At 43.7% G+C, this 24667-nt stretch overlaps 1 protein-coding gene across 4 annotated transcripts in view; it reads right to left on the bottom strand.

The window, feature by feature from the left end:
• Nucleotides 1-24667, bottom strand: part of ADARB2 (adenosine deaminase RNA specific B2 (inactive)) — a 471923-nt gene that overhangs the window by 40817 nt on the left and 406439 nt on the right. For 3 of the 4 annotated variants that reach the window (XM_069958928.1, XM_069958930.1, XM_069958931.1), the window contains exons 7-10: nt 9163-9331; nt 8705-8767; nt 5449-5600; nt 1787-1955 (exon numbers count right to left, since the gene is read on the bottom strand). In XM_069958928.1, coding sequence (XP_069815029.1) covers nt 1787-1955; nt 5449-5600; nt 8705-8767; nt 9163-9331 — 553 coding nt within the window. The remainder of the gene's footprint in view (nt 1-1786; nt 1956-5448; nt 5601-8704; nt 8768-9162; nt 9332-24667) is intronic. The other variant, XM_069958929.1, reaches the window with a different exon arrangement.

A 24667-nucleotide genomic window follows, 5' to 3' on the forward strand; every position in this document is an offset into this window, starting at 1 on the left:
TACAATAAAATAACTTTTACAGGTCAAAAACATCTGTTGTATGGAAAGTATTTTGCATGTCTTTTATGCAATTTTTATCTATTAAAAAATGGCTAAATTTCAGGCTATGTTCCACAATGTCTTTTTAGGTGAAATAGCGACTGTTATTTTTGTAATGACCAATAATGTTCAATATTTGCGGCTGTTATTTTTTAAAAGACAGCTGCCCTGTTGTGTAAACGTAGCCTTAAATTCATAAGAAAAAGGTTGTATAACGTTCTTAAGGCTATGTTCCATTGATTTCTATTGGACTGTTCACACTGTCCGTAGTTTTAAAGATTCGTAATCTGTGTTTTACAGAAGCATAAAAATTACTTACAATCTCTAGTACGGGCCACAATTGCAGTACGTATTCACCCATTGAGTCTACGGGGGAGATTTATCAAACATGGTGTAAAGTGAAACTGGCTCAGTTGCCCCTAGCAACCAATCAGATTCCACTTTTAATTTTTCAAAGAATCTGTGGGGAATGAAAAGTGGAATCTGATTGGTTGCTAGGGGCAGCTAAGACAATTCTACTTTACACCATATCCCACTATATGTATGAGATTGTCCGTAATTTGCTTTCCATTTTTTGTGGAGCCAAATGCACGGATACAGATTATAGATAAACCAACAAAACACAGCAATCACTGAACTCAAGGAGATCAATGAAAAAATTCCAATGAAGTACTCAATCAAGAGTCTCCACTGATGCCCCCCAAAATTTAAATATGCAAAACAAGAGTCCGTGGAGCCCCGGTTGCAAGTTACAAAACACGGGAATAGACAGATATCCCTAGCCTGTTGCCAGGGCCGTATTTACCACTAGGCACCCGTGGTCCGGTGTCTAGGGCAGCACCAGGGAGCAGGGGGACAGAAAAAACTTTTTTTTTTGTTTTTATTTTTTTAGTTTCCCTCCTCCCTTTTTAGACTTGCCAGTAAATCTGGTGTCTTTTCCAGGGGGGTGGGGGGTTTGGTGGTATTGATCAGGTCTGGTAGGTGCGTGTAGATAGGGCGTCTTCAGGTTTAGTGCCTAGGGCAGCAGCAGCTGTTAATACAGCCCTGCCTGTTGCCACAGGGTGCATCCATGATGGGGAGAGCACCACACCACCCAAAATCCTGCTCCACATTGACGAGGGGCAAATACCCTGAAACATCTGTCTGTGGATGGATGCCTGCCTTGGCAAGCCCTTGTCAAGTCGTAATGCTTGAGTTAGACTTTGACAAGAAGGGGCCACCCTGTTGTTTCCCTATTTATGTTCCAATACTCGCAACCGAGTGGGACTTAAGGGGCTACCTATCAGGGGGGTGTGGTGCTCTCCCCATCATGGAGGCACTCTGTGCCAACAGGCTAGAGATATCTGGCTATTCTCGCATTTTGAAACTCGGAACCAAGGCTCCACGGACTCTTGTTTTGCATATACAGATTGAAGATACACTATGGATGATTGTTTTGCTGATTGTGAATGACGATGGTGGACATAATATACAGTCCTGAAAAACTACTGAAGATATGAATGAGGTCTTTCACCTTTTCTTTTGCTGATGGAGATGAGCAAACTTACAGTAAGTTTGGGTTCGTGCCAATCCGATCGCTCTGCATTTAAATTCTGCAGCCTGGAAAACATGGATACAGCCATAGGCATTTCCAGGCATCCATCTTCTCCAAGCAGTGGGATTCAAATGCCGAGCGACTAGGTTTCCGCGAACCTAATCTTACTGTAAGTTCGCTCATCTCTAGTAACTGTACATCTAAAAAATTTACCTGGTAATTTTGTCCGTACAAGACATTGTGACTAGCTGCTCTCCCGATAAGACACCGTCCCACGTCTGTACTGCCGGTCGAGTCCTAATTGGAATAGTTCCTTCACCAGATTCTATCTTTGTACGAAGATGACCTCGAAATTTCCTCACTATGTGCTTGCACTTGTTTACTTAAAAGACAAAAAAATATATATAAATCAAACGGCGAAACAATCGGCCTTTGAATCCCGCTGTCTGCCCGTTCCATGGAGAAGGTGGAGATAGCCCGAGGACCACCTGGGAAACCTAGATATCTCAGCCATGTGATCCACTTGCCGGCTGCTCACTAATTCTAACAGGTTAACTATAATGACTATATTGACTATAAAAAGGCTAAGTTGTTGGAATTTGCTAGCGGCTAGGGTGAGGATCACATGGCTGCCATGCTCTCTCCCTGGCTAGATCTGCTGATCGCAGGGGGTCTCAGCAGTGAGACTCATTGTAGTCAATAACTCCCAAAAAGTGGTTACTCAATACATTTACTAGATATAAAGAAGAAAACAGACTGCAACAGCAAATAAAGGGACACAAAGGGGAACATTTTTGAAGCATACATCCGGGGCATAGGCCAGGGAGAAGGTGCATATTCGTCCCTTCTTCCTGGCGTACACTTACCGTATCCCCCATTCGCTCGACTGGCGGGCGCGGCAAGGTGGGGAGAAGGTGTGAAAGCAGGTGCAGATTTGGGTCTGGTTGGCCGGATTCACTTAGTGGGCGGGGAAAAGGAAGGGGCCGAATTTCATAAATCCCTCCCCAAATTTTTTCTAACCAAACGTAGATAAAAAGAACATACAAACACTTTATCATTGCCGATTTTCTTCCATTTTTCCTAAAGTTTTTCTCTAACTTTATATGAACAGGAGAAACTACGGCAAGGACTGGGAGTGTCTGTTATTATAGCGTCCATTGTTCTGCATCGAAATTGTTTTTCTCCCTTCGCTCTTTGTTGGAGTGGCCTCTGAACGTTCCTCTGTATAATACCTCAAATTAAAAACTATGAAATGAGTCATGGAAATTGCGGGAGCTAAGTTGTATTTCTCTTTGTAATTACCACATCAAATCGATGTCAGAATATCATTTCCTCGGCTTCTTTTTATGAGTTTAGATTACAAAGCAGCATGTGACTATATTATACTAATATATTCTAATTAACGCTTAGACGCCCACACATGGTAATGTTTTTCATATGACTATGACCAAAGAGCAAGGGGTCTTTGAGATTGTTGGGCTTTAAGTTGTGAATTTTTACAGGTACTACATGAAGGAGTGATGTGGTACTGTCAGGGCTAGTCCTCTTTGCTCATTGATCATTTCAAGTTATAATTCTATTATGAATAGCATTGATCAAACTTGCTGAATGTTCGGGTTAGGCAACGTTCTCCGAACCCTGAACGCTCTGCGTCTGACTGAAGCTAGATGCCACCCTAGAAAGTCCTGGAAAACATGGGTACAGCATAGGCTGTATCCATGTTCTCCTGGCAGCCCTAGGGCAGCATCCAACATTTCTAGATGCCAGGAGTCAAATGTTGAGCGTTCAGGGTTCAGAGAATGTTGCCGAACCCGAACATTCAGCAAGCTCTGTCAGTATTAATTATGCATAATTATGTAAGTTTCTATCCCATTGCTTGGTCATCATTATTAAGATCTCTCCACTGACAGATGTCACCAGTAGACATAGATATCAGGAGTGATGGAATTTCACTGCCAGACCACTTTGTTCTTGGAGAGATAAGCTGCTGCCAATATTCTTTTTTTTTTTAATCTTAGATTCAGAAGATTCGAGAAATAAAAAATAATTGTAAAGATTGACATAATCTTTCATCTAATAGGAATTTTCTGGGTTAGAAAACCCATGTGTATTATCTTTTATTAGGAAATTCTGAGTTAATAAAACCCTTTTCTATTAGCCAGAGCATAGAGAAGTTACAAAGAGTGTCTCCTGCTGCCATGTCCGCGCATTCCATAGATATCCCATTGCTTTCAATGGGCACTGTGCAATGCTTCATTTCCCCTGTGGTGGCGTTGCAGGGAAATTAAACATCTGCCCTTAGAATTGGGGAATTGGGTAATGACTGAAGCTTTGTGCGCATATTAATACTATATACACAGGCTGCCCATATGTTAAGAAATTTAGAAAAGTTGAATTTTTGAGTAATAAAATCAGCTGGATGGTGGAAATAGCTCTCGGGAGCCTGAGGGGACTGATATTGTGCATGTAAATGGTGATCACCGAAGCGTTTCTTTCATTGCACATGTGGATACACAGTAAAAGGTATAGATAAGGCGAAGGAAAAAGCAATCAAAAGAAAATCTGTTTGCCTGGAAAAGCATATGAAGAACAATAGGCTGCGTGGGAAGGCAAACATTACTGAGCGTTTCAGTGGTCCGACCTTATATGAGAAATGAGCAAATATCTGAACTTTCATTGTATTACATCATTATTGCTTCTTAAAGGGATTATCTAGTGCTCCAAAAACATGACCACTTTCTTCCAGAGACAGCACCACTCTTGTCTCCAGTTTGGGTGTAGGTTTTGAAACTCTGTTCCATTGAAGTGAATGGAGAACCCACACCTGAACTGGAGACAAGAGTGGTGTTTTCTCTGGAAAAAAGTGATCATGTTTTTGTAGTGCTGGATAACCCCTTTAACCTTACTTTTTGCTGGGACCGGCCTCGGGACCCCAGCTGGAAGTCATTTTCCCCCGAGTTGTGATGACGTCATGACTCGGGTGGGGGTCGGGGGGAGGCCTGTCCCAGCCGATGGACTGGCTGCTCAGCCAATCAGTTATGGAGAGGCGTCCCGCCCCTGTCACTGACTGGCTGAGCAGCCAGTACATCAGCCGGGTCGTGAGTGACATGTCAGCACTGAGAATCCTGGATTCCAGTGGGGGTCCTGAGGCCGGTGCAGGCACAGGGAGAGGTAAGTTTGTACTTATAATCAAATTCCCGGCTGCCGAATTCTAAAAATTGAGGACTTCTCCTTTAAATTGACACTGTCACCCCCTTTTTGCATTCTGACTTCTCTTCATAGATGTAAAGGGTAAATTTAGCAGTTTTCATACCTTATTTTACATCATACATCATGGTGCTTGTTCAAGTAAAAAGTCATCTTTTATCATCTGCAGATTGTGCTAAGTGGGCGGGGCTTCATAGAAACTGAGCCACCTAGCCCCGCCCACAGTGCCACCATAGGCCTTGCCCCTCTGTGATGCCATTGGCACATAGGCCAATGACATTGGAACAGGCCAACCATTGGAACAGGCTGGCCTAAAGGTCTAGGCCCCACCTCCTCTAGGTCGACCCATACCAATGGGCGTAAAGGGGGCGTCAAGTACGTCATGGAGGGGGGGGGGGGGGCTGCGGTGGTGCTGTTGGCGGGGCTAAGTGGTGCAGTTGCTGTGAAGCCCCGCTCACTTAGCACAGTCTGCAGATCACTATTTACTTGAACAAGCCACATGACGTATGATGTAAAATAAGGTATGAAAACCGGTAAATTTACCCTTTACACCTGTGTAGAGAAGTCGGAATGCAAAAAGGGGGATAACAGTATCACTTTAAGTAAGAAAATAATCAAATGAAAAAGAAAATCAAGGAAATAGATGAATGTATGAAGTCAAATCTTACAATCAGATGTGATCTCATAAGGAGAGTTGAGCCGAGCATCTCCACACGGCGACGTGCTAACATACAGATGGAATAAGATGCTATCCTTCAGTCGGAAACCTCCTTCTTTTAACCGGATGAAAACCGACCTTTCCCAGTCACTTTTGTGCTTGCTGTAAAGAGATAACATTTATTTATTACAGTGAAAGGATGGCTCGTCTAGTGTCATTACTACTTAGCATAGCAACATAGTGGTGGGATAGCAACGTGAAGTAGGTGACCATAACACAAGTGCAAAATAAATCTGGTATAAAATAGCTACTCCAGAGGAAAAAAAAACCTAATCAACTGGTGTCAGAAAGTTATACAGATTTGTAAATTACTTCTATTTAAAAATCTCAAGTCTTCCAATACTTATCAGCTGCTGTATGTTTTGCAGGATGTAGTGTATTCTTTCCTTTCTGACATAGTGCTCTTTGCTGCCATGCCAGGAACTGTTCAGGGCAGCAGCAAATCCCCATAGACCTCTCCTATTCTCTAGACTGGAAAGAATACACCACTTCCTGCAGGTGGTAAGTACCGGAAGACTTGAGATTTTTAAATAGAAGTAAATTACAACTCTGTATAACCTGACAACAATTGATTCGAAAACTTTTTTTTCCCCTCTGGAGTACTCCTTAAAAAAACCAACCTTTTGCCATGTCACACACAGGGACTTACTGCTGAGATGCACACTGATCAGGAGAACGAGACCTTCATTTTTCCACTGTCAATCATGTCTGTTTACTGACCCCATAGACTATAACGGAGCTGCCTTGATGAAGATCTCTGCCAGCCAGGGAGTGAAATGCTCTACCGTGTGCTTCTCCTCACTTTTTTTTTATTAAATGGGACAGTGTCCATTAAAATCTATAGTTCTTGAATTAGATATTCTTTTATTGTGGAATCCAATAATCAAAAATTCATAATAACCTGTCACAGAATTGCTTGATAATTTTATGTTTCAAAGAAGTGTTAGGTTACAGATGGACAATATCAAATATATCTTTGTCAGTGTTGATAGGCTTGCTACAATTTACAAACTGTTTTTCTCCCAGGCTCAGGTGCCAAGGAGGAGGGCCAAGCTGCTTAAGTGCCTTAGAACAGGATGTGGAAACAGGGCTCAGCACTGTAAACCGAGACCAGGAAATCAACCAACCAGGACAGGGTGGGGGGGACCCAGGAGGCAAATGATAGGACTAATGGTGTGTTTACACGGACAGATTTATCTGACAGATTTTTGAAGCCAAAGCCAGGAATGGATTAGAAAAGAGGAGACATCTTAGTCTTTCCTTTATGACTTGTTCCCTGTTTAAAGTCTGTTCCTGGTTTTGGCTTCAAAAATCTGTCAGATAAATCTGTCTGTGTAAGCGCACCATTAGGGCCATATTGGATGGGCTGACATTTCCCTGTAAGTGAGCGCTAGATTGGTGCTCACTTAAGGCCTATACACGGCTCGATAATCCAGCCAGCGGCTGATGATTTTTAAACATGTTCAAAAGCGAAGACAGAGCGATATTCTGCTTAAGGCCTGATCAGACAGGAAATCGTTCTGTGTTATCGGGTCCTTAGACAGTTTAGCCCGCCTCCTTGACACTTGAGAGGAAGAAAATATTTTATAAGAGGTACATGAGGTGAGAGGACCCTGCGCACGAAGGCTTACAACCTATAAGCAGGGGCACCTGAGAAAGTATGTGTTTGATATTTTCAGGTGTGTTCCCTTGAGGGCTGAGGGGGGTTGGCTAAAGCTCTGGCCAGAGGGGAAGGGTCAGAGATGTCAGGTGACACCCCTCAGGCCAACCCTTGCAGGTCTTAGATAAAAATGAGACTTAGGGAACATTTCAGTGTCACAAAGTTGGGGATCCAATCGAATTGGAGGAACCTATACCACACATCTCTGTGCTAAATATCCAAACTTTCTTATTTTATCCTTTTCATTTTTTATTGTTTGCAGTGCCTGTATGCCTTTTGATAACCATCTTTTTGTAACCAAGTAGTGTACATGTTTATGCATTAAACCTTTGATGGTTTGTTTTGTGCCCTAAAACGAACATAGTTAGCTCCGTGAAGAGTGCATGTGCGACCGTGTACTGTATGACCGGTTGGCTTACTCTACCGTGTGGGTGTGTCTGCTTGCATGTGGAACACTTTTGGGGTTTCCTGTCTCCCCAGTAACGTAACGGATAGGGTGGTGGCAGCAAAGTTGTGTATGTATGTTGGGTTTTGGTGTCTGGCAGCAGCTGGTGGGTCACGTGTATGACAGCGGCCTGTGGGTCCAGACACAGCAAAGTTTCATGTTTGCGTTAGCCAGTAAACAGGGAGTGTTCATGCAAAGTGAGTGTCTGGGTGTGCGGAAGGCTTCAGGTGGCAGTTTATGCTCGAGGTACGGCCCGTGAGCAGGGCGTAAAAGCACAAGTGCATGAGGTGAATTGACCTGTAGGGCTAGAGCAACCCAGGGGAACCCAGAGCTCCCAAACTCCTCTGATCCCCTTGTCTTGTCCTTTTTTTTGTCTTTGGTTTGGTCTCCCCCCCCTCCCCTTCTGGTCTTAGGGCCCTATTACACGGGACGATTATTGTGCGAAAAAACGTTAAATCGTTCAAAATTAAATGATAATCGTTCTGTGTAATTGCAGGCAACGATCGAAGAAATCGCTCGTATGTCATTGATCGTTGATTTAGATTTGAGCCTAAAATGATCATTAATCGTTCGCTGTAATTCCACGTTCGTTCGCTCAAGTTCCGCATTTTTTCACTAATCGTTCAGTGTAATTGCACATTGTTCATTGTTTTTCTAGGATCAGAAGGAATAAACGATCATAGTAACGATCGCAATAACATTCGTAGTAACGATCGTAATTAACAATTATCGTTCTGTGTAATATGGTAAACGATTTCAGGTTAACAATAAACAATCGCGTTTGTGATCGTTTATCGTTAGTCGTTAATCATTAAATATTGCTCCGTGTAATAGGACCTTTAGGTCTTTCCCCCTTTTGGTTAAATTTCCCCATCCCCTAGTAACGTCGCGGCCGGGGTTGGTGCATGTTCGTGACAAATATAAGGTTTATATGACAAATATGGCCTGAAAGATTCCTTTAACTTCCAAAAATAAGTAACTTATTACATCTATAATTCTTAAAAAGTGAAACTTTTCTAGTTGTTACGATGTGCAAGCACTTAAAAAAAACAAACTTTTAAAATAAAATTTAACAAATTCCATAAATATTGTGTACTCAACTTGTTCCTACCAGGGCCTTGTGAATTATCAGGACTTTCTATGTTGGTAATGGCTTTGCTTAATCTGAAACACAAGGACATTTTGAGTACAGAGCAAAAGCAAATAGCCTAAATTTCGTCACCACGGGAGGCGGCAAATCTCGCTTTCCATCGAGCCTTTTGCTTAAGTCAGTTCAGTTCTAAGTTTTTCATGAATTATGTAAACAAATATCTCAAAGTATCCCTTGACTTTCGCAAATCTAATTCTTCATGAAAGAAAATCTGCTTTCATGAACCAGACACTGAAAGATGAAAGATGGATTAAATCTCTTTGCGCACTCCCTTCAAATACTGGTCACTTGGAATCATGGAATAAATAGACGTCTTCATGAATCGGAGCGTGGATCAGACATCTAGAGGACAGATTTGCCCTGCGGCAGATCACATAACATGCGGTGTCGTCAGCACATTTCAATTTACCTTAAATGCAGTTCCAGCTGAGTATAAAGGAAGTGGATGAAAGCTCTCCGCACTACGACCTCCGCATGGCAATCATTGACCACCAGCCCTTGGTCATTAAGGTATTCTCCATTGATACATTTGGTGCCGGATGAGAGAGCAATGACTTGTGCTTGCCTCAGGTCTAAACCTAAGAAACAAAAAGATGCAATAATGTAACAGTCTTCAAAAACATTTGTATAAATAATCAACATTTTTTTTTATTTTCCTTTTATTTCAAATGAATATATGATATGCATGGGAATATATTAGTAGTTATATGGTATATACTGTATAGTTAGTTTTATTTAAAAAAAAAAAATTCCATCAAGATTCATCTTTTGCAGAGACCATCTGTTTGGTCAAAAGAGGGAATGACAAACCAGGTCGACTGCAGTCAAGAGGAAAAAAAAAACTTTCCTGAAATCAAATGTTATGTCTCAGGACTAGAGATGAGCGAACCGAGATTTCTTACGGACCTATAGAATGTTTTTGTAAAGTTTTGAACGAACCTGGTCCAAGATGGTGGGCCCACATTCTAATACACATAGAAAATTAAAAAGATCCTGTGCTTCCCGGGTGACCTCCTGCGTGTCTCCGGAATCCCCTGCTGATCACAGCCACCTTCACTTCTTAACTAAGGGCCCTATTACACAGAGCGAGAATCGTCCGAATTGGGCCAATTCTCAGGGCTAGAGATGAGCGAACCAAGCTTCATGAACCGAGATTCCTTACGAACTTAGCAAAAAGTTTCATTTGATATTGAATGTTTTCGCAAAGTTCTGAACAAACCCGGTCCAAGATGGTGGGCGCACATTCTAATACACATAGAAAATGAAATAGAGCCTATGCTTTCCCACTCGTGCTCCCCGGGTGACCTCCTGCGTGTCTCCGGAATCCCCTGCTGATCGCAGCCACCTCCACTTCTTGACTAAGGGCCCTATTACACAGAGCGAAGAATCGGTTGAATCGGGCCAGTTCGGACAACTCCCACTCCGCTGATGAAACAATCATCGGCCGATTGTTTTGTTAGGCCCAGCCCTATAACCCTCGGCTGCCAACTGTGCATTACTACGTGTAATAGCGATGCGTGGCTGACGACAGACAATTCAACAAACAGTTTACATTACCTGTTCATGTTTCTGGTCTCCTCTTGCGCTCTGCCTTCCCCCTGGTCCCACTCTTTGCAGCTTCAGAGCGGCCTGACTGAGCTGACAGACTACTCAGCCAATCATTGGTCGCCGTAGTCAGCTCAGACAGGCTGCTCTGAAGCTGCAGCACGCAGGGCCGGGAAGGAAGCATGCAGAGTGCAGGAGAACACCGGGAACGTGGACAGGTAATGTAAAGTGTTTGGGCAAGGGCTGCACGAACATCGCTAACGATGTACATGCAGCCCTTGATAAACGACTGTAAGGCTGTGTAATAGGCCCAATAAACAACTGCCGTTCTAGCAGATCGGCACTCATTTACAGTATTGATCGGGCAGACAAGAGTGACTGTTCGTTCAGCCGGTCACTGGCCACAGTGCTGTCCCATCTCAGTTAGTCAGTGTCTTCTGAAAGCACTGCAAGAGAGCGCTGATCTTGCTGATCGGTGCTTGTATGTGGCTACACACAGCCACACATTGGGCCATGTAAAAGCCTTTTGAATGTATAAACTGGTTACCATATACCCCTATGGCCTAAATGTCCTATTGCATAGGACGAATACTGTTAATAAAAGTTCCTAGGAAGTAATTGGCCTATGTAAAACGTACAGGGGGCCCCTTATAGATGGCCCCCTCTCCCCCTATGTTGCCCCCCTTATAGATGGCCCCCTCTCCCCCCCTTATAGATGCCCCCCTTATAGATGGCCCCTTCCCCCCTTATATATTGTCCCCCTATAGATATCCCCCTCTCCCCCCCTTATAGATGGCCCCCTCTCCCACCCTCCTATAGATGGCCCCCTCTCCTATAGATGGCCCCCTCTCCTATAGATGACCCCTCCCCCCTTATAGATGGTCCCTTCCCCCCCTTATAGATGGCCCCCTCTTCTATAGATGCCCCCCCCCTTATAGATGGCCCCCTCTCCCCCCCTTATAGATGGTCTCCTCTCCCCCTTATAGATGGTCTCCTCCCCCCCTTATAGATGGTCTCCTCTCCCCCTTATAGATGGTCTCCTCCCCCCCTTATAGATGGTCCCCTCTCCCCCCTTATAGATGGTCCCTTCCCCCCTTATAGATGGCCCCCTCTCCTATAGATGCCCCCCCCTTATAGATGGCCCCTCTCCCCCTTATAGATGGTCCCCTCTCCCCCCCTTAAAGATGGTTCCCTGCCCCCCCTTATAGATGGTCTCCTCCCCCCTTATAGATGGTCCCCTCTCCCCCCTTATAGATGGTCTCCTCTCCCCCCCCCCTTATTGATGGTCTCCTCCCCCCCCCTTTATAAATGGCCCCCTCCCTCCTATAGATTTCCTTTATGAAAACAAATAAAAAAAAATAAAACCACACACAACTCACCTAACAACGCGCTCCCCCGGCGATCCTCTTCTTCTTCAGCCTCTGTCTGCCCCCGGATCATGCGCTGCTGCCGGGGGTGTCGCGTCCTATCCCCGGCAGCGCGCGCATCATAGAGTTCCCTGTGCTGGGACCTCCAGCACAGGGAGCGTATCTAATGTTCGCTCCCTGTGCCGGAGGTAACAGGAGAACAGGTAACTCTATGATACACGCGCTGTCGGGGATAGGACGCGACACCCCCGGGAGCAGCGCATGATCTGGGGGCAGACGGAGGCGGCCTCTTGTGACCGCAAGCAAAACAATGCTTGCGGTCACAATGTGATTGATGGGTGATTGATGAGGGGGGGCTGTGGCGGGCGACCGATGTGACCGATTACGCCACTGGTGCAGCCGATAACAATGCATTTGAACAGCCATACAAAGAATAACAAGCCGAGACAGGAATACCCCTTTATTGCCTTTTCAATTTTTCCTCCTTCCCGTCTAAAAGCCGCAACTCGTACTTTTCCATCGACAGAGTTTTTGCTATTCAAAGATTATTGAATGTATTATACCAAGTACACAGGAAACAGACAAGTCAAGCATTGCATCTACACTACTGAGCATGGTCACATGTCCATATAACTGCAAAGCATGAGAAGTGGAAACTGCATGAAAGGATGTACTTCAATTATGTATTTATGCAAAAATATTATACAGGGATACAGTTGTCTCGTAGAATTGTTTGTCTTTGGATTTGTGTGTTTCATGTAAAAAAATAAATAAATAAATATATATATATATATATATATTATATTTAATATATAATATATAACTAATATCTAATGACTATTATACATTATATATAGTATAAATATATCTATTTATAAAAATGTATATTGAATATATATTATTTATATAGTATTTATAGTATAGTATAATATACTGTATGTAGTATTAAAGGGTTTGTTCACCAAAAAAAGTTTTCTTTCAAATCATCTGGTGCCAGAAAGTGCCAGCAAGTTGTAATTTACTTCTGTTCAGAAAATCTCCAGTCTTCCAGTACTTCCCAGCTGCTGTATGTCTTGCAAGAAGTAGTGTATTCTTTCCAGTCTTACACAGTGCGCTCTGCTGCCACCTCTGTCCCTGTCAGGAACTGTCTAGAGCAATAGCAAATCCCTATAGAAAACCTTTTAATAGATGTAAATTACAAATCTCTGGCAACAGTTGATTTGGAAGAGAGAGAGAGTGAGAGTTTTTTTTCTTTGTCCAGAACAGTGCCGCTCTTTTCGATGGGTCATATCTGGTATTGCAGCTGAACCTTATTAACTTTTATTGGGATAGGTTGCAATGCAAGACATTTTCAGGAAGACATTTTTTTTTTTCCTTTCCCCTCTTGTAGCCTTGAACCGGGTGCTAGCCATGATTTACCTGAACTCTCTGTGGCGGCCAAAGTGGAAAAGAATTCGGACTGATTTGGAGTTTTTATTTAGTACTTCCAGCGCTGGCTCCATTTATAAGGACTCTGTAACCATCGGCAATAGCTTTAGCAGCCCATAAACAACCCAGTCGTTTCTCCCCTCAGTGGGAGATGTTTATTACCTCATATAGAATGTGTGCTCCAAGGATGTAGTTATTGATTGAACAAGAAAACTTTGTCAGAGGCCTTTTATCTAACAAGTCGTAGATGGAAGCAGCGTGGGGTTTTACAGGCGCCGCATTGTTATGGAAATGGCCGGCTTTGGCTTCCAGTAATGATGCCCGCTTACACGTTCCGGCCTGCAGGCCACAGATCCAGCATTTCTGTGTTGTCAGCTCATTGCTGAAAGGGCAAAAAGTTCTGCTGTAGACTTTTTTTTTTTTTTTTTTTTATTTTCGCAACAGCCCATCATGACTGTTCTTTATGGGTTTACTTAATAGAGCACAGGATTGGAAAAATCTTAAAGGGATTTCAGACAAGTCCTAGAAGGAAAGAATAGGACATTGAAAAATCAGATTTTATTAAAATTATTTTCTACCTAAAAGCTCTTAAAGGGGTCCTCCAATTCAGGCGCTATATTTGGATTTCTGGCAATCAGAATCTGGAGAAAAGCCTTGATCTGGTAGTATGTGTTCACTTTTTGTACAGGAGAGAAAAATGTATTGAAATCTATATAACTGGGGACAGGTCAAGTCCTCCAGGGGACTGATCCTCTCATCAAGAGAAGGGGATCCTTTATAGAAGACTATAAAAGGGGTACTCCAGAGGGAAAACAATTCTGATCAATTGGTACCAGAACCAGTTATAGAGATATGTAAATAATTTCTATTTAAAAAAAGCCTTCCAGTACTTATCAGCTGCTGGATATCCTGCAGGAAGTGGTGTTTTCTTTTAAAGTTACTCTGTACCCACAATCTGACCCCCCCTAACCGCTTGTACCTTCAGCTACTTATAATCCAAGATCTGTCTTGGGGTCCGTTCGGTAGGTGATGCAGTTATTGTCCTAAAAAAACAACTTTTAAACTTGTAGCCCTGTACCAAACGGCAGTGGCCTAGAGTGTGTATGCATTAGGCTGGCACAACCTTTCTGTCCCTCCTCCCCACCCTCCTCATCATTAGGAATGCTCCAGGCAGATTTTCTACTATTCTTCACCTGTGTCAGCAGGGCCGCCGATAGGGCAGTACAACTGGTACTGCCGTATGGGGCCCGGACCCTAAGAGACACGGTAGGGGGCCCGGCGGGCCCGCCGGCCGCCGCCCCCCGACCGCTACGCTAGGGGGGTCCGCACGGCCCCCCTTGCCAACTGTTTTTGAGCATCCCGAAAAGCTGCGGCCACGCAGCTTCTCGGGATGCACTGATCGCTTTAATGTTCCGCCCGCACAGCGGGCGGAACATTAAAGCGATCAGAATACAGGAGAAGGACCTGTCAGCGTCCTCCTCCTGTATTCTCTCCCATAGGCTGCCGGCACTTCATACCAGCAGCCTATGGGAGGCCGGGCCGTGGTCATGTGCCCCTCCGGCAGGCGTGATGATGTGACGTCATCACGTCTGCCGGAAGTCCCGTCCCTGCGGCTCGCAAGATGGAGCCCGAAGAGGAGGAGGAAGAGTTGCTGCCTGCAGCCACAGCGCGGATTAGGTGAGTAGGATGTTTGTTTTTTTTAGGGGCACCTCTGGGGGCATTATTAGTGTGTGGGGGCACCTCTGGGGGCGTTATTAGTGTATGGGGGCACCTCTGGGGGCATTATTAGTGTATGGGGGCACCTCTGGGGGCATTATTAGTGTATGGGGGCACCTCTGGGGACATTATTAGTGTATGGGGGCACCTCTGGGGGCATTATTGGTCTACGGGGGCACCTCTGGGGGCATTATTGGTGTATGGGGGCACCTCTGGGGGCATTATTAGTATATGGGGGCACCTCTGGGGGCATTATTAGTGTATGGGGGCACCTCTGGGGGCATTATTGGTCTACAGGGGCACCTCTGGGGGCATTATTGGTGTATGGGGGCACCTCTGGGGGCATTATTAGTATATGGGGGCACCTCTGGGGGCATTATTAGTATATGGGGGGCACCTCTGGGGGCATTATTAGTATATAGGGGCACCTCTGGGGGCATTATTAGTATATGGGGGCACCTCTGGGGGCATTATTGGTATATGGGGGCACCTCTGGGGGCATTATTGGTGTATGGGGGCACCTCTGGGGGCATTATTGGTGTATGGGGGCACCTCTGGGGGCATTATTAGTGTATGGGGGCACCTCTGGGGGCATTATTAGTATATGGGGGCACCTCTGGGGGCATTATTAGTATATGGGGGCACCTCTGGGGGCATTATTAGTGTATGGGCGCACCTCTGGGGGCATTATTAGTGTATGGGCGCACCTCTGGGGGCATTATTAGCTCATGGGGGAACCTCTGGGGGCATTATTAGTTCATGGGGGCACCTTTGGGGGCATTATTAGTATATGGGGGCACCTTTGGGGGCATTATTAGTATATGGGGGCACCTCTGGGGGCATTATTAGTATATGGGGGCACCTCTGGGGGCATTATTAGTATATGGGGCCACCTCTGGGGGCATTATTAGTATATGGGGCCACCTCTGGGGGCATTATTAGTATATGGGGGCACCTCTGGGGGCATTATTAGTATATGGGGGCACCTCTGGGGGCATTATTAACTCATGGGGGCATCTCTGGGGGCATTATTAGTGCATGGGGGTACCTCTGGGGGCATTATTAGCTCATGGGGGCACAGCTGGGAATCCTACATACAGGGGACATCCCACACAGCGCAGTTACTATGGGAGCCTACAGGGGGGAGAAAGGAAAGGAAGTTGCTAGAAATGTGCGGAGCCTAAATTGTTTGTCTCGCAGGTTCTAAGGGGATGAAACGTATCTGGAAGGAATCATCATGGAGGTCTGGGCCGGATGGAGAGGAAAAGGGAAAGTGACGCCTCAGATCAAAGAAGACGTCACCTGTGAGTCCCTGTATGACACTTTTCTTATTTTGTAGAACATCATTTAGTAGGGGCGCCCCGAGGTGACAGCTACTACATTATCTGTACTCAGAGATATCACTGTGTTATCTGTTGTGTTACATAGGACTGCAGGTGACTACTACATTATCTGTACTCAGAGATATCACTGTGTTATCTGTAGTGTTACATAGGACTGCAGGTGACAGCTACTACATTATCTGTACTCAAGAGATATCACTGTGTTATCTGTGGTGTTACATAGGACTGCAGGTGACTACTACATTATCTGTACTCAGAGATATCACTGTGTTATCTGTGGTGTTACATAGGACTGCAGGTGACATCTACATTATCTGTACTCAGAGGGATATCACTGTGTTATCTGTGCTGTTACATAGGACTGCAGGTGACATCTACTACATGATCTATACTCAGAGGTATCACTGTGTTATCTGTGCTGTTACATAGGACTGCAGGTGAAATCTACTACATTATCTGTACTCAGAGATACCACTGTGTTATGTGGTGTTACATAGGACTGCAGGTGATATCAGGTGATTTCTCCAGGTTGCAGAAGTTCAAACTTCATCGTGCCCTGGTGTGCTGGTGTCTGTATGTGTGTATACATGTGTGCTGGTGTCTGTGTGTGAGATCAATTCTAGAGAACTGGCTCATATATCCCATTTTCCCCAGTGGCTTAAAATACAACCTCTGTTATACAGTTATAGAATTGTAGAAATTAAATGTGAACAAGGTGCAATTCAAATAGACACTTGCTTGTATAGCTGCCTCTTGTGCTCTGTATGCAGTGCATTATATTCACCCTTGCAACGTACAATTTATAGCGTGTCTACAAGCCCAGCGGGGCTCATTATGATGGAGACTAAAACTTATACAAGAGTGGGGTAGGGCTTCCCCTGTATTCAGAATGCTGTTGAGTGCTAGGCAATGCCCCGTCTGGGATTATTGTATTTCGAGGGTCTATGCAGAGCAGGATAAAGACACCTCTGCTGCACAAACAGGATCTCCTAGAAAGCGTTCTCACCGCCATGTATTCGCTATCACTGGCTTGGGTGAGCTAAACTAGTCTGCCTGGGGGTGTGTGTGATTTGTATATGCTCACTAACATGGAACAGCCTCATTATATTAGCCTTATCAACATATTCTATGTTAGTGAGCATACCGGGGGGGGGGGGGGGGGGGGGGGATATTGGTGAACATATACAAATCAAACAGCCCCCCAGACCCTCGAAATTCAATAACCCCAAACGGGGCATTGCCTAGTACTCAACAGCATTCTGAATACAGGGGAACCCCTACCCCACTCTTGTATAAGTTTTAGTCTCCATCATAATGAGCCCCGCTGGGCTTGTAGACACGCTATAAATTGTACGTTGCAAGGGTGAATATAATGCACTGCATACAGAGCACAAGAGGCAGCTATACAAGTAAGTGTCTATTTGAATTGCACCTTGTTCACATTTAATTTCTACAATTTTATAACGGTATAACAGAGGTTACATTTTAAGCCACTGGGGAAAATGGGGAATATGAGCCAGTTCTCTAGAATTGATCTGAACCAAATTATACCTCCCAGCAAGGCGTGGGGCAAACACACAATTTTTTTTTTTTTTTTTTTTTTATTAATGTGGGGGGGCCCAGACACTTTGGTTGTATGGGGCCCCGAAATTCCTGATGGCGGCCCTGTGTGTCAGCACGGCACATGGGCCGGATCGTTAAGGCACCTGTGCAGTGTTCATACAGGAGAAAATGTTCTAGGAGCATTTCTTATGATGAGGAGGGTGGGGAGGAGAGAAGGAGGGGTTGTGCCAGCCTAATGCATACACAATCTAGGCCACGGCTGTTTGACATAGGGCTGAAAGTTTAACAGTTGTCTTTTAGGACAATAACTGCATCACCTGCCGAACGGACCCCAGGACAGATTTTGGATTAAAAGCAGCTATCCGAAGGTACAAGCGGTTGTGTGTGTGTGTGTGTGTGTGTGTGGGGGGGGGGGCAGATTGTGGGTGCAGAGTCACTTTAAGTCTGATACTGTTCTCTCTGCTGCCACCTCTGTCCATGTCAGGAACTGTCCAGAGCACTAAGAATTTCCTATAGAAAACCTCTCCTGCTTTGGACAGTTCCTGACATGGACAGAGGTGTCAGCAGAGAGCACTGTGTCAGACTGCAAAGAATACACCACTTCCTGCAGGACATACAGCAGATGATAAGTACTCGAAGACTTGAGGTTTTTTTTTTAATAGAAGTAATTTAAAAATAGTCAGTCCCTGCTGTTCTGTATTATGGAGCCTCTATGCAAGAACAGTATATTGGCTCCTTTGTATTGCAATTGCCCCTAGAGCACAAACTTCTCTTAACAATCCACCATTCATTTTGAGTCCTCTTACATACAATGTAATAATCAGTAGAGAGTAATTCTGTAAGGCATTGTATGGGAGATGTGCCTTAAATAACTGTGCTGTACAAAAGTGATACTTACCTGTCCCCTGTAGCACTGTGCCACCACTCAATGGTTCTCATTCCTGAGACCCGCTATGATCCTTAGGTACCGATGGGATAAGTCAATCAAATTTGATTTGTCTGCTTCATTATATTGTAGTCTATTGAGCGAACAAGCCAGATGTTCTGCTGGCCAGGGAGTGTAGTGCACTGCTGCTTATTTTCCCCTGGCTGTATCTTGGGACTGCAGCAGGTCTCAGGAGTGAGATCTGATGCAATCACTACCTTTTGACATGTACCTTGTACCTTTCCTGATCGTCAAATTTTAACAAAGTCTATGGGGGAGAGTTATCAAACATGGTGTAAAGTAGAATTTACTTAGTTGTCCCTAGCAGCCAATCACATTCCACCTTTCATTTTTCACAGAGTCTGTGAGGAATGAAAGGTGGAATCTGATTGGTTGCTAGGGGCAACTAAGACAATTCTACTTTACATCAGTTTGATAAATTTCCCCCTATGTCTACACTGTTGAAATTTGCAAGTGGCTGGGAAGTGGATTCCACTGCTGTAGCACTCTCTCCCCGGCTAGTTTTCCTGATTGCAGTGGGTCTCAGCAATGAGACCCGATGCGATCAATAACTTTTGAAATGCCTTTAACTTTTTTTTTTTTTAATGACCATGACTCTTTAAAGGGGTTATCCCAAGATTTAAAATTAAAGTTATCCCCTATGCAAAGGAATAGGAATAACTAGCTCTACTATAGTTTTAGTTTTATACATCTATATAATTGGGCGTAGGGTTCTGGCAATCCTTCCTTAATGCCCCAAATCTTTTATTGTTGAGGGACCTCACTATTTTGTAAACCTACATTTATACTTAAAGGGGTTATTTACTATCTTTTCATTTTACGCTGATAAAAAGTGACAGTGAGAATAAAATAAAAATAGAAAACAGGGTTACAGTACATGATAAATATATCAGCCAAAGGGAAAGCAGCAATTTCACAGAACTGTGGATAACATTGGGGCCTCGGGTCAAGATTTATTTATGTTCTAAATTCAGTCTGACTCTGAGCAATTGCCGATGTGCTCAAAATATGGAACAATGAATGGCGTATTATATGGCGTCTTACATCTGCTAACATATCGTTGGTCTTACAGCTCTGTGTCTGATAAGCAATAACTTACTTATCATATCACCCTACACATGATTTGTTATAAGGAGATTTTCTGTCTACAAACCAGAGTCTTATGGAAGAACAGCTCAGTAGGAAGTATATGCTATATGTAGTTGTATAACGGCATTGTTGTATAACACATTTCTTTTATATGTTTGTTAGCTGATCATATATGTATTGTTTTATAGCTCTTACATATAGTAAACCTCTTAATTACTCCTGATGGGCATCACTAAGGGGGTACAGAGAGGGCTCATGTACCATCCCACTCCTGGCTAAATGCCAGATATTTAACCATTTAAATGCGGCTATCAAAACTGGTGATGGCATTTAAAGGGTGTTAAGATGTCTTCATTCAGCTTGCTGTGATGCGATCATGAGAAACTGAACTATTACATAGACAGCCCTAGGCCTCTAGGCCTAGAATGGTGTCATGGCTTGGTGATTGCTACAGGCTGCTTTCAGCAGTTGAGTGAACAGAGCATCGATCAATGCAGTACATAGATACTGCATTGATCTCTATGGGGGAGATTTATCAAAGGGTGTAAAATTTAGACTGGTACAAACTATCAGCTATCGCTACTGCTATGGTACAGCTATCGCTGTGTGCGGAATCATCAGATTCCTGATCTCACACGGTAAATGGCGTAAGTGCAAAATCCAGAGAAAGTACAGTAGTGTAGATTTTTGGTCACATAACATCCAGAAAAAAAAAGTTAATAAAATCTTTTTAAAAAGTCACATATAGACAAGTGAAGTACCGATAAAAGGTACAGATAATGGTACCACAAAGTAGCCCTGAAATAGCCTCATAGACCAAAAAATCATAATGTTATAGGGATCGGAATAGAGCAATTCTAAACACATTTATTAATTTACTGCTGCTGGCTGTCATCTTTGGCTAGAAACCTGGTATGTCACGTACCCGGCTCGGCCAGCTGCAACATCACGGCCCGGCTAAACGATTGCCCACTCATTCGTCAGTGACTAGGGCCATGTTCCGTCTCAGTCACTGATTGGCTGAGCGCGTAATCAATCAGCCGGCTAGGAGAGTTGCAGGTCACTTGCGGCTGTGAACAGGACTAGTGGTAAAGCAGTGGTGCTACGGGGCATGAGGATAGGTAAGTTAACATTGTTTATTATTTCCACTCCTTCACCCCCTGCCTGTCTGCATTTTTACACTTTTATGGGAATTCCCTTTTAAATGCGTCACTACAAGGAGAAGTTTTCTTTGGGATTTGCTTCTGCTCTGACTGGACAGTTCCTGTCATGGACACAGGTGGCAGCAGAGAGCACGTTTCATACTGAAAAAAATGTATCACTTCCCGCAGGACATACAGCAGCTGATAAGTACTGGAAGAATTGAGATTTTAAAATAGAAGTAGTTTACAAATCTATATAACTTTCTGACACTAGTTGATTTAAATCAAAACATTTTTTTTTGCCGGAGAACCCCTTTAATCCCTTCCCGCACGAGGACGTAACTCTACGCCCTTGTGCAGGTGGGGGAGTTCAGAGCAGGGCTGCGCAGCGACCCCGCTCTGAACCGCCGCGGTCCAGGGTGTGGCATGTAGCCCGGGACCGCGGCTATTAGCGGGCATGGTCCGATTGCCGTGCCAGCTAATTAAGTATTCAGATACAGCTGTCAAAGTTGACAGCTGCATCTGAAGACTTTATTTTAGCCTTCCCTGGTGTCTATTGGTGTGGATCGCCCCCCTGCAACATAGTCACGGAGGAGCGATCCTTGCATCCCGCACCGGCCGGGTTCTGCGCCGTAATGGCGCTGATCCCGGCTCTGCATTCTATTGCTTTTGGCTGCAGCAGCCAAAAGCAATAGAACACTGATCTCATTGATCTATGCTGTATAACTATACAGCATAGATCTCCATGAGAGATCAGTGTGCTTATACTAGAAGTCCTCCAGGGGGAATAACACTAACCCCAGGGGGGCTTCTAGTATATGTGTAAAAAAAAAAAAAAGTGTTGTTATTAATAAAAAGCCCCCTCCCCTAATAAAAGTTTGAATCACCCCCTTTTCCCACGATATAAATAAAAATACATAAATAAATAAACATGTTTGGTATCGCAGCGTGCGTAATCCCCCGAACTATAAATTTATTTAATTCATGATCCCTCACGGTAAACGGCGTCAGCGCAAAAAAATCCCAAAGTGCAGGATTGCGCAATTTTTGTCACATCAATTCTAGAAAAATTGTAATAAAAAGCGATCAAAAAGTCGCATATGCGCAATTAAGGTACCGAGAGAAAAAACACATCATGGCGCAAAAAATTACACCTCACACAGCACCATAGACCAAAGCATAAAAGCGCTATAAGCATATAATTTTTTTCTGGTTTCGCTGCAAATTTTATGCAAAAATTCAGCCTGCCATGGCAAAGTACAATTAGTGACGCAAAAAATAAGGGCTCACGTGGGTCTCTAGGTGGAAAAATGCAAGTGCTATGGCCTTTTAAGCACAAGGAGGAAAAAACTAAAGCGCTAAAACGAAAATTAGTTAATTAGAAACACGTTTCATTGTTCTATTTAAAATGTGCAAGAAAGTTATCCATAATACCGTACTGGTAGACTTCCATTGGACCTTGCGTGACACGGTATAAGAATACAGCTTACAGCCTATAGAGATTTGCTGCATGCTCCTTCAGATGATAAATCTGAGTTCATGAATATGAACGGCTTAGCTATGTATGCCAGAATACTGTATCTTGGGTGAGATGATACATGATGGCTGGAAGTCGCAGGAAAACAAAAAGGGGGAAGTTTATCAAGGGTTTTGCGCCTAATTTTCGGTGAATAATTGGATTTTTCACCCATTTTTGGTCTAAATTCTATTTATGAACTAGTATTCGACTGCAAATATTTTTTAGATGCAACTTTTTTTTTATTTACCTGTTTTGAGTATTCACCCAAAAATTTGCATAATCCGGGATTAGGGCCAATTTTTAAAAAGTTGCACAAACAGGTGCAGGCCTACGCCTGGTCAGTACCAGGTGAATATACTTGCGCAATTTTTGCATTTTTGCGACTTTTTCTTAGATGCATTCACTATTGCAGTGCTACATTTTAATGAAACAGTCACAAGATATTGGAACAGAATACACACCAATCCTCATTAGAATAGTTGCACACATTAGACTCCTTAATAAATGTCCCACTAAGGGTCCATTTACACAGAGAGAGTTATCTGACAGATTTTGTAAGCCAAAGCCAGGAATGGATTTGAAAAGAGGAGAAATCTCAGGCTTTTCTTTATGACCCATTCTCTGTTTATAGTCTGTTCCTGGCTTTGGCTTCAAAGATCTGTCAGATAAATCTGTCTGTGTAAACGCAGCATTATGGTGCGTTTACACAGGCAGATTTATCTGACAGATTTTTGAAGCCAAAGCCAGGAACAGACCATAAACAGGGAACGGGTCACAAAGGAAAGACTGAGCTTTCTCCTTTTTTTCAAATCCATTCCTGGCTTTGGCTTCCAAAATCTGTCAGATAAATCTGCCTGTGTAAACGCATCATAAGGGTCCATTTACACAGAAAGATTATCTGACAGATTATCTGCCAAAGATTTGAAGCCAAAGCCAGGAATGGATTTGAAAAGAGGTGAAATGTCAGGCTTTCCTTTATGACCTGATCTCTGTTTATAGTCTGTTCCTGGCTTTGGCTTCAAATCTTTGGCAGATAATCTGTCAGATAATCTTTCTGTGTAAATGGACCCTGTCTCTCTTTTGACTAATATAGAACAAACATGCTTAAACAAAAAAAAATGCTTAAAGGGAAAAAACTTTTTGTAATTACCCTTTTTTTTTTTTTTTTTGCAAATGTGTCTGGAACAGAAGTCCACAACAATATTCAATATATATATATGTATCCTTGAGCATAAAAAAAGCCAGTGTTCGCTAACATCTAGTGCGTTTTCCAAACTATTGCTTCCAGCACTCCCTGATAGACATGACCTTTCAATGAGTTTTCATCACAGAAGAAAGATCACCAATAAGGTCAAGTGCAACGACCCATACAAGTGTAGCCATGCATACTGTACAATGTCTCGTACCCTGCCCAATGAATGTACTATAGAGGTGGCCGGTCACTGCTGTACAGGAACAGGGGGTCTGACCATACGCACCTGTACATCCATTCTGTAGTGTGGCACCAATCAAAACTACTGTACATAGAAAAATGTGTGGGATCATCATGTCAAGAACCTCTTTTATATGGAAAGGGTAGGTGTAGTAACCACTGTCTATCCTCAGGATACCTGGGGGTCTGACTGCTGGGACCCCCACTAATCAAGAGAATGAGTGTCCAATGTTTCTCTATTTGAATGGAATGGCATTTTGAAATATACACTGCTACTTTATTCAACTATACGGCCCACATTAAGTAATCCAAGCATTAGGGCCCGTTCACACTATGGATTCGGTATGGAGATTCCGTCAGGAACCTCCGCGGGCTAACACCGCGCCGAATACCTCCTGCTATGTCTTTGAATGGGAGAGCTTGCGCGCCTCCACTTAAAGAATTGACATGTCAATTCTTTGAGCGGAGAGGTGCGGAGAGTAGAGGAGCGCAAGCCCTCCCATTCAAAGACATAGCAGGAGGGAATCGGCAAGGAGTCCGCCCACGGAGGTTTATGGCGGGATCTCTGTGCTGAATCCATAGTTTGAATGGGCCCTAATGCTTAACCACTTAAGGACAGTGCCGATTTCCATTTTTGAACTTTCGTTTTTTCCTCCTTGTGTTTAAAAAGCCGTACTTGTTATACATTTTCCTACAGTTATCCTACATGATATGTTATTTATGTTATTTGTGTAACTTTTATTTTATTTGTGTGTGTGTGTGTGTGTGTGGGGGGGGCTTGGGTTTGGTCCTGTGATATTGGGGTTTCTATGGCCCCCCTTCCC

Source organism: Dendropsophus ebraccatus, chromosome 2 (assembly GCF_027789765.1).
Source record: "Dendropsophus ebraccatus isolate aDenEbr1 chromosome 2, aDenEbr1.pat, whole genome shotgun sequence".
Classification (NCBI taxonomy): domain Eukaryota; kingdom Metazoa; phylum Chordata; class Amphibia; order Anura; family Hylidae; genus Dendropsophus; species Dendropsophus ebraccatus.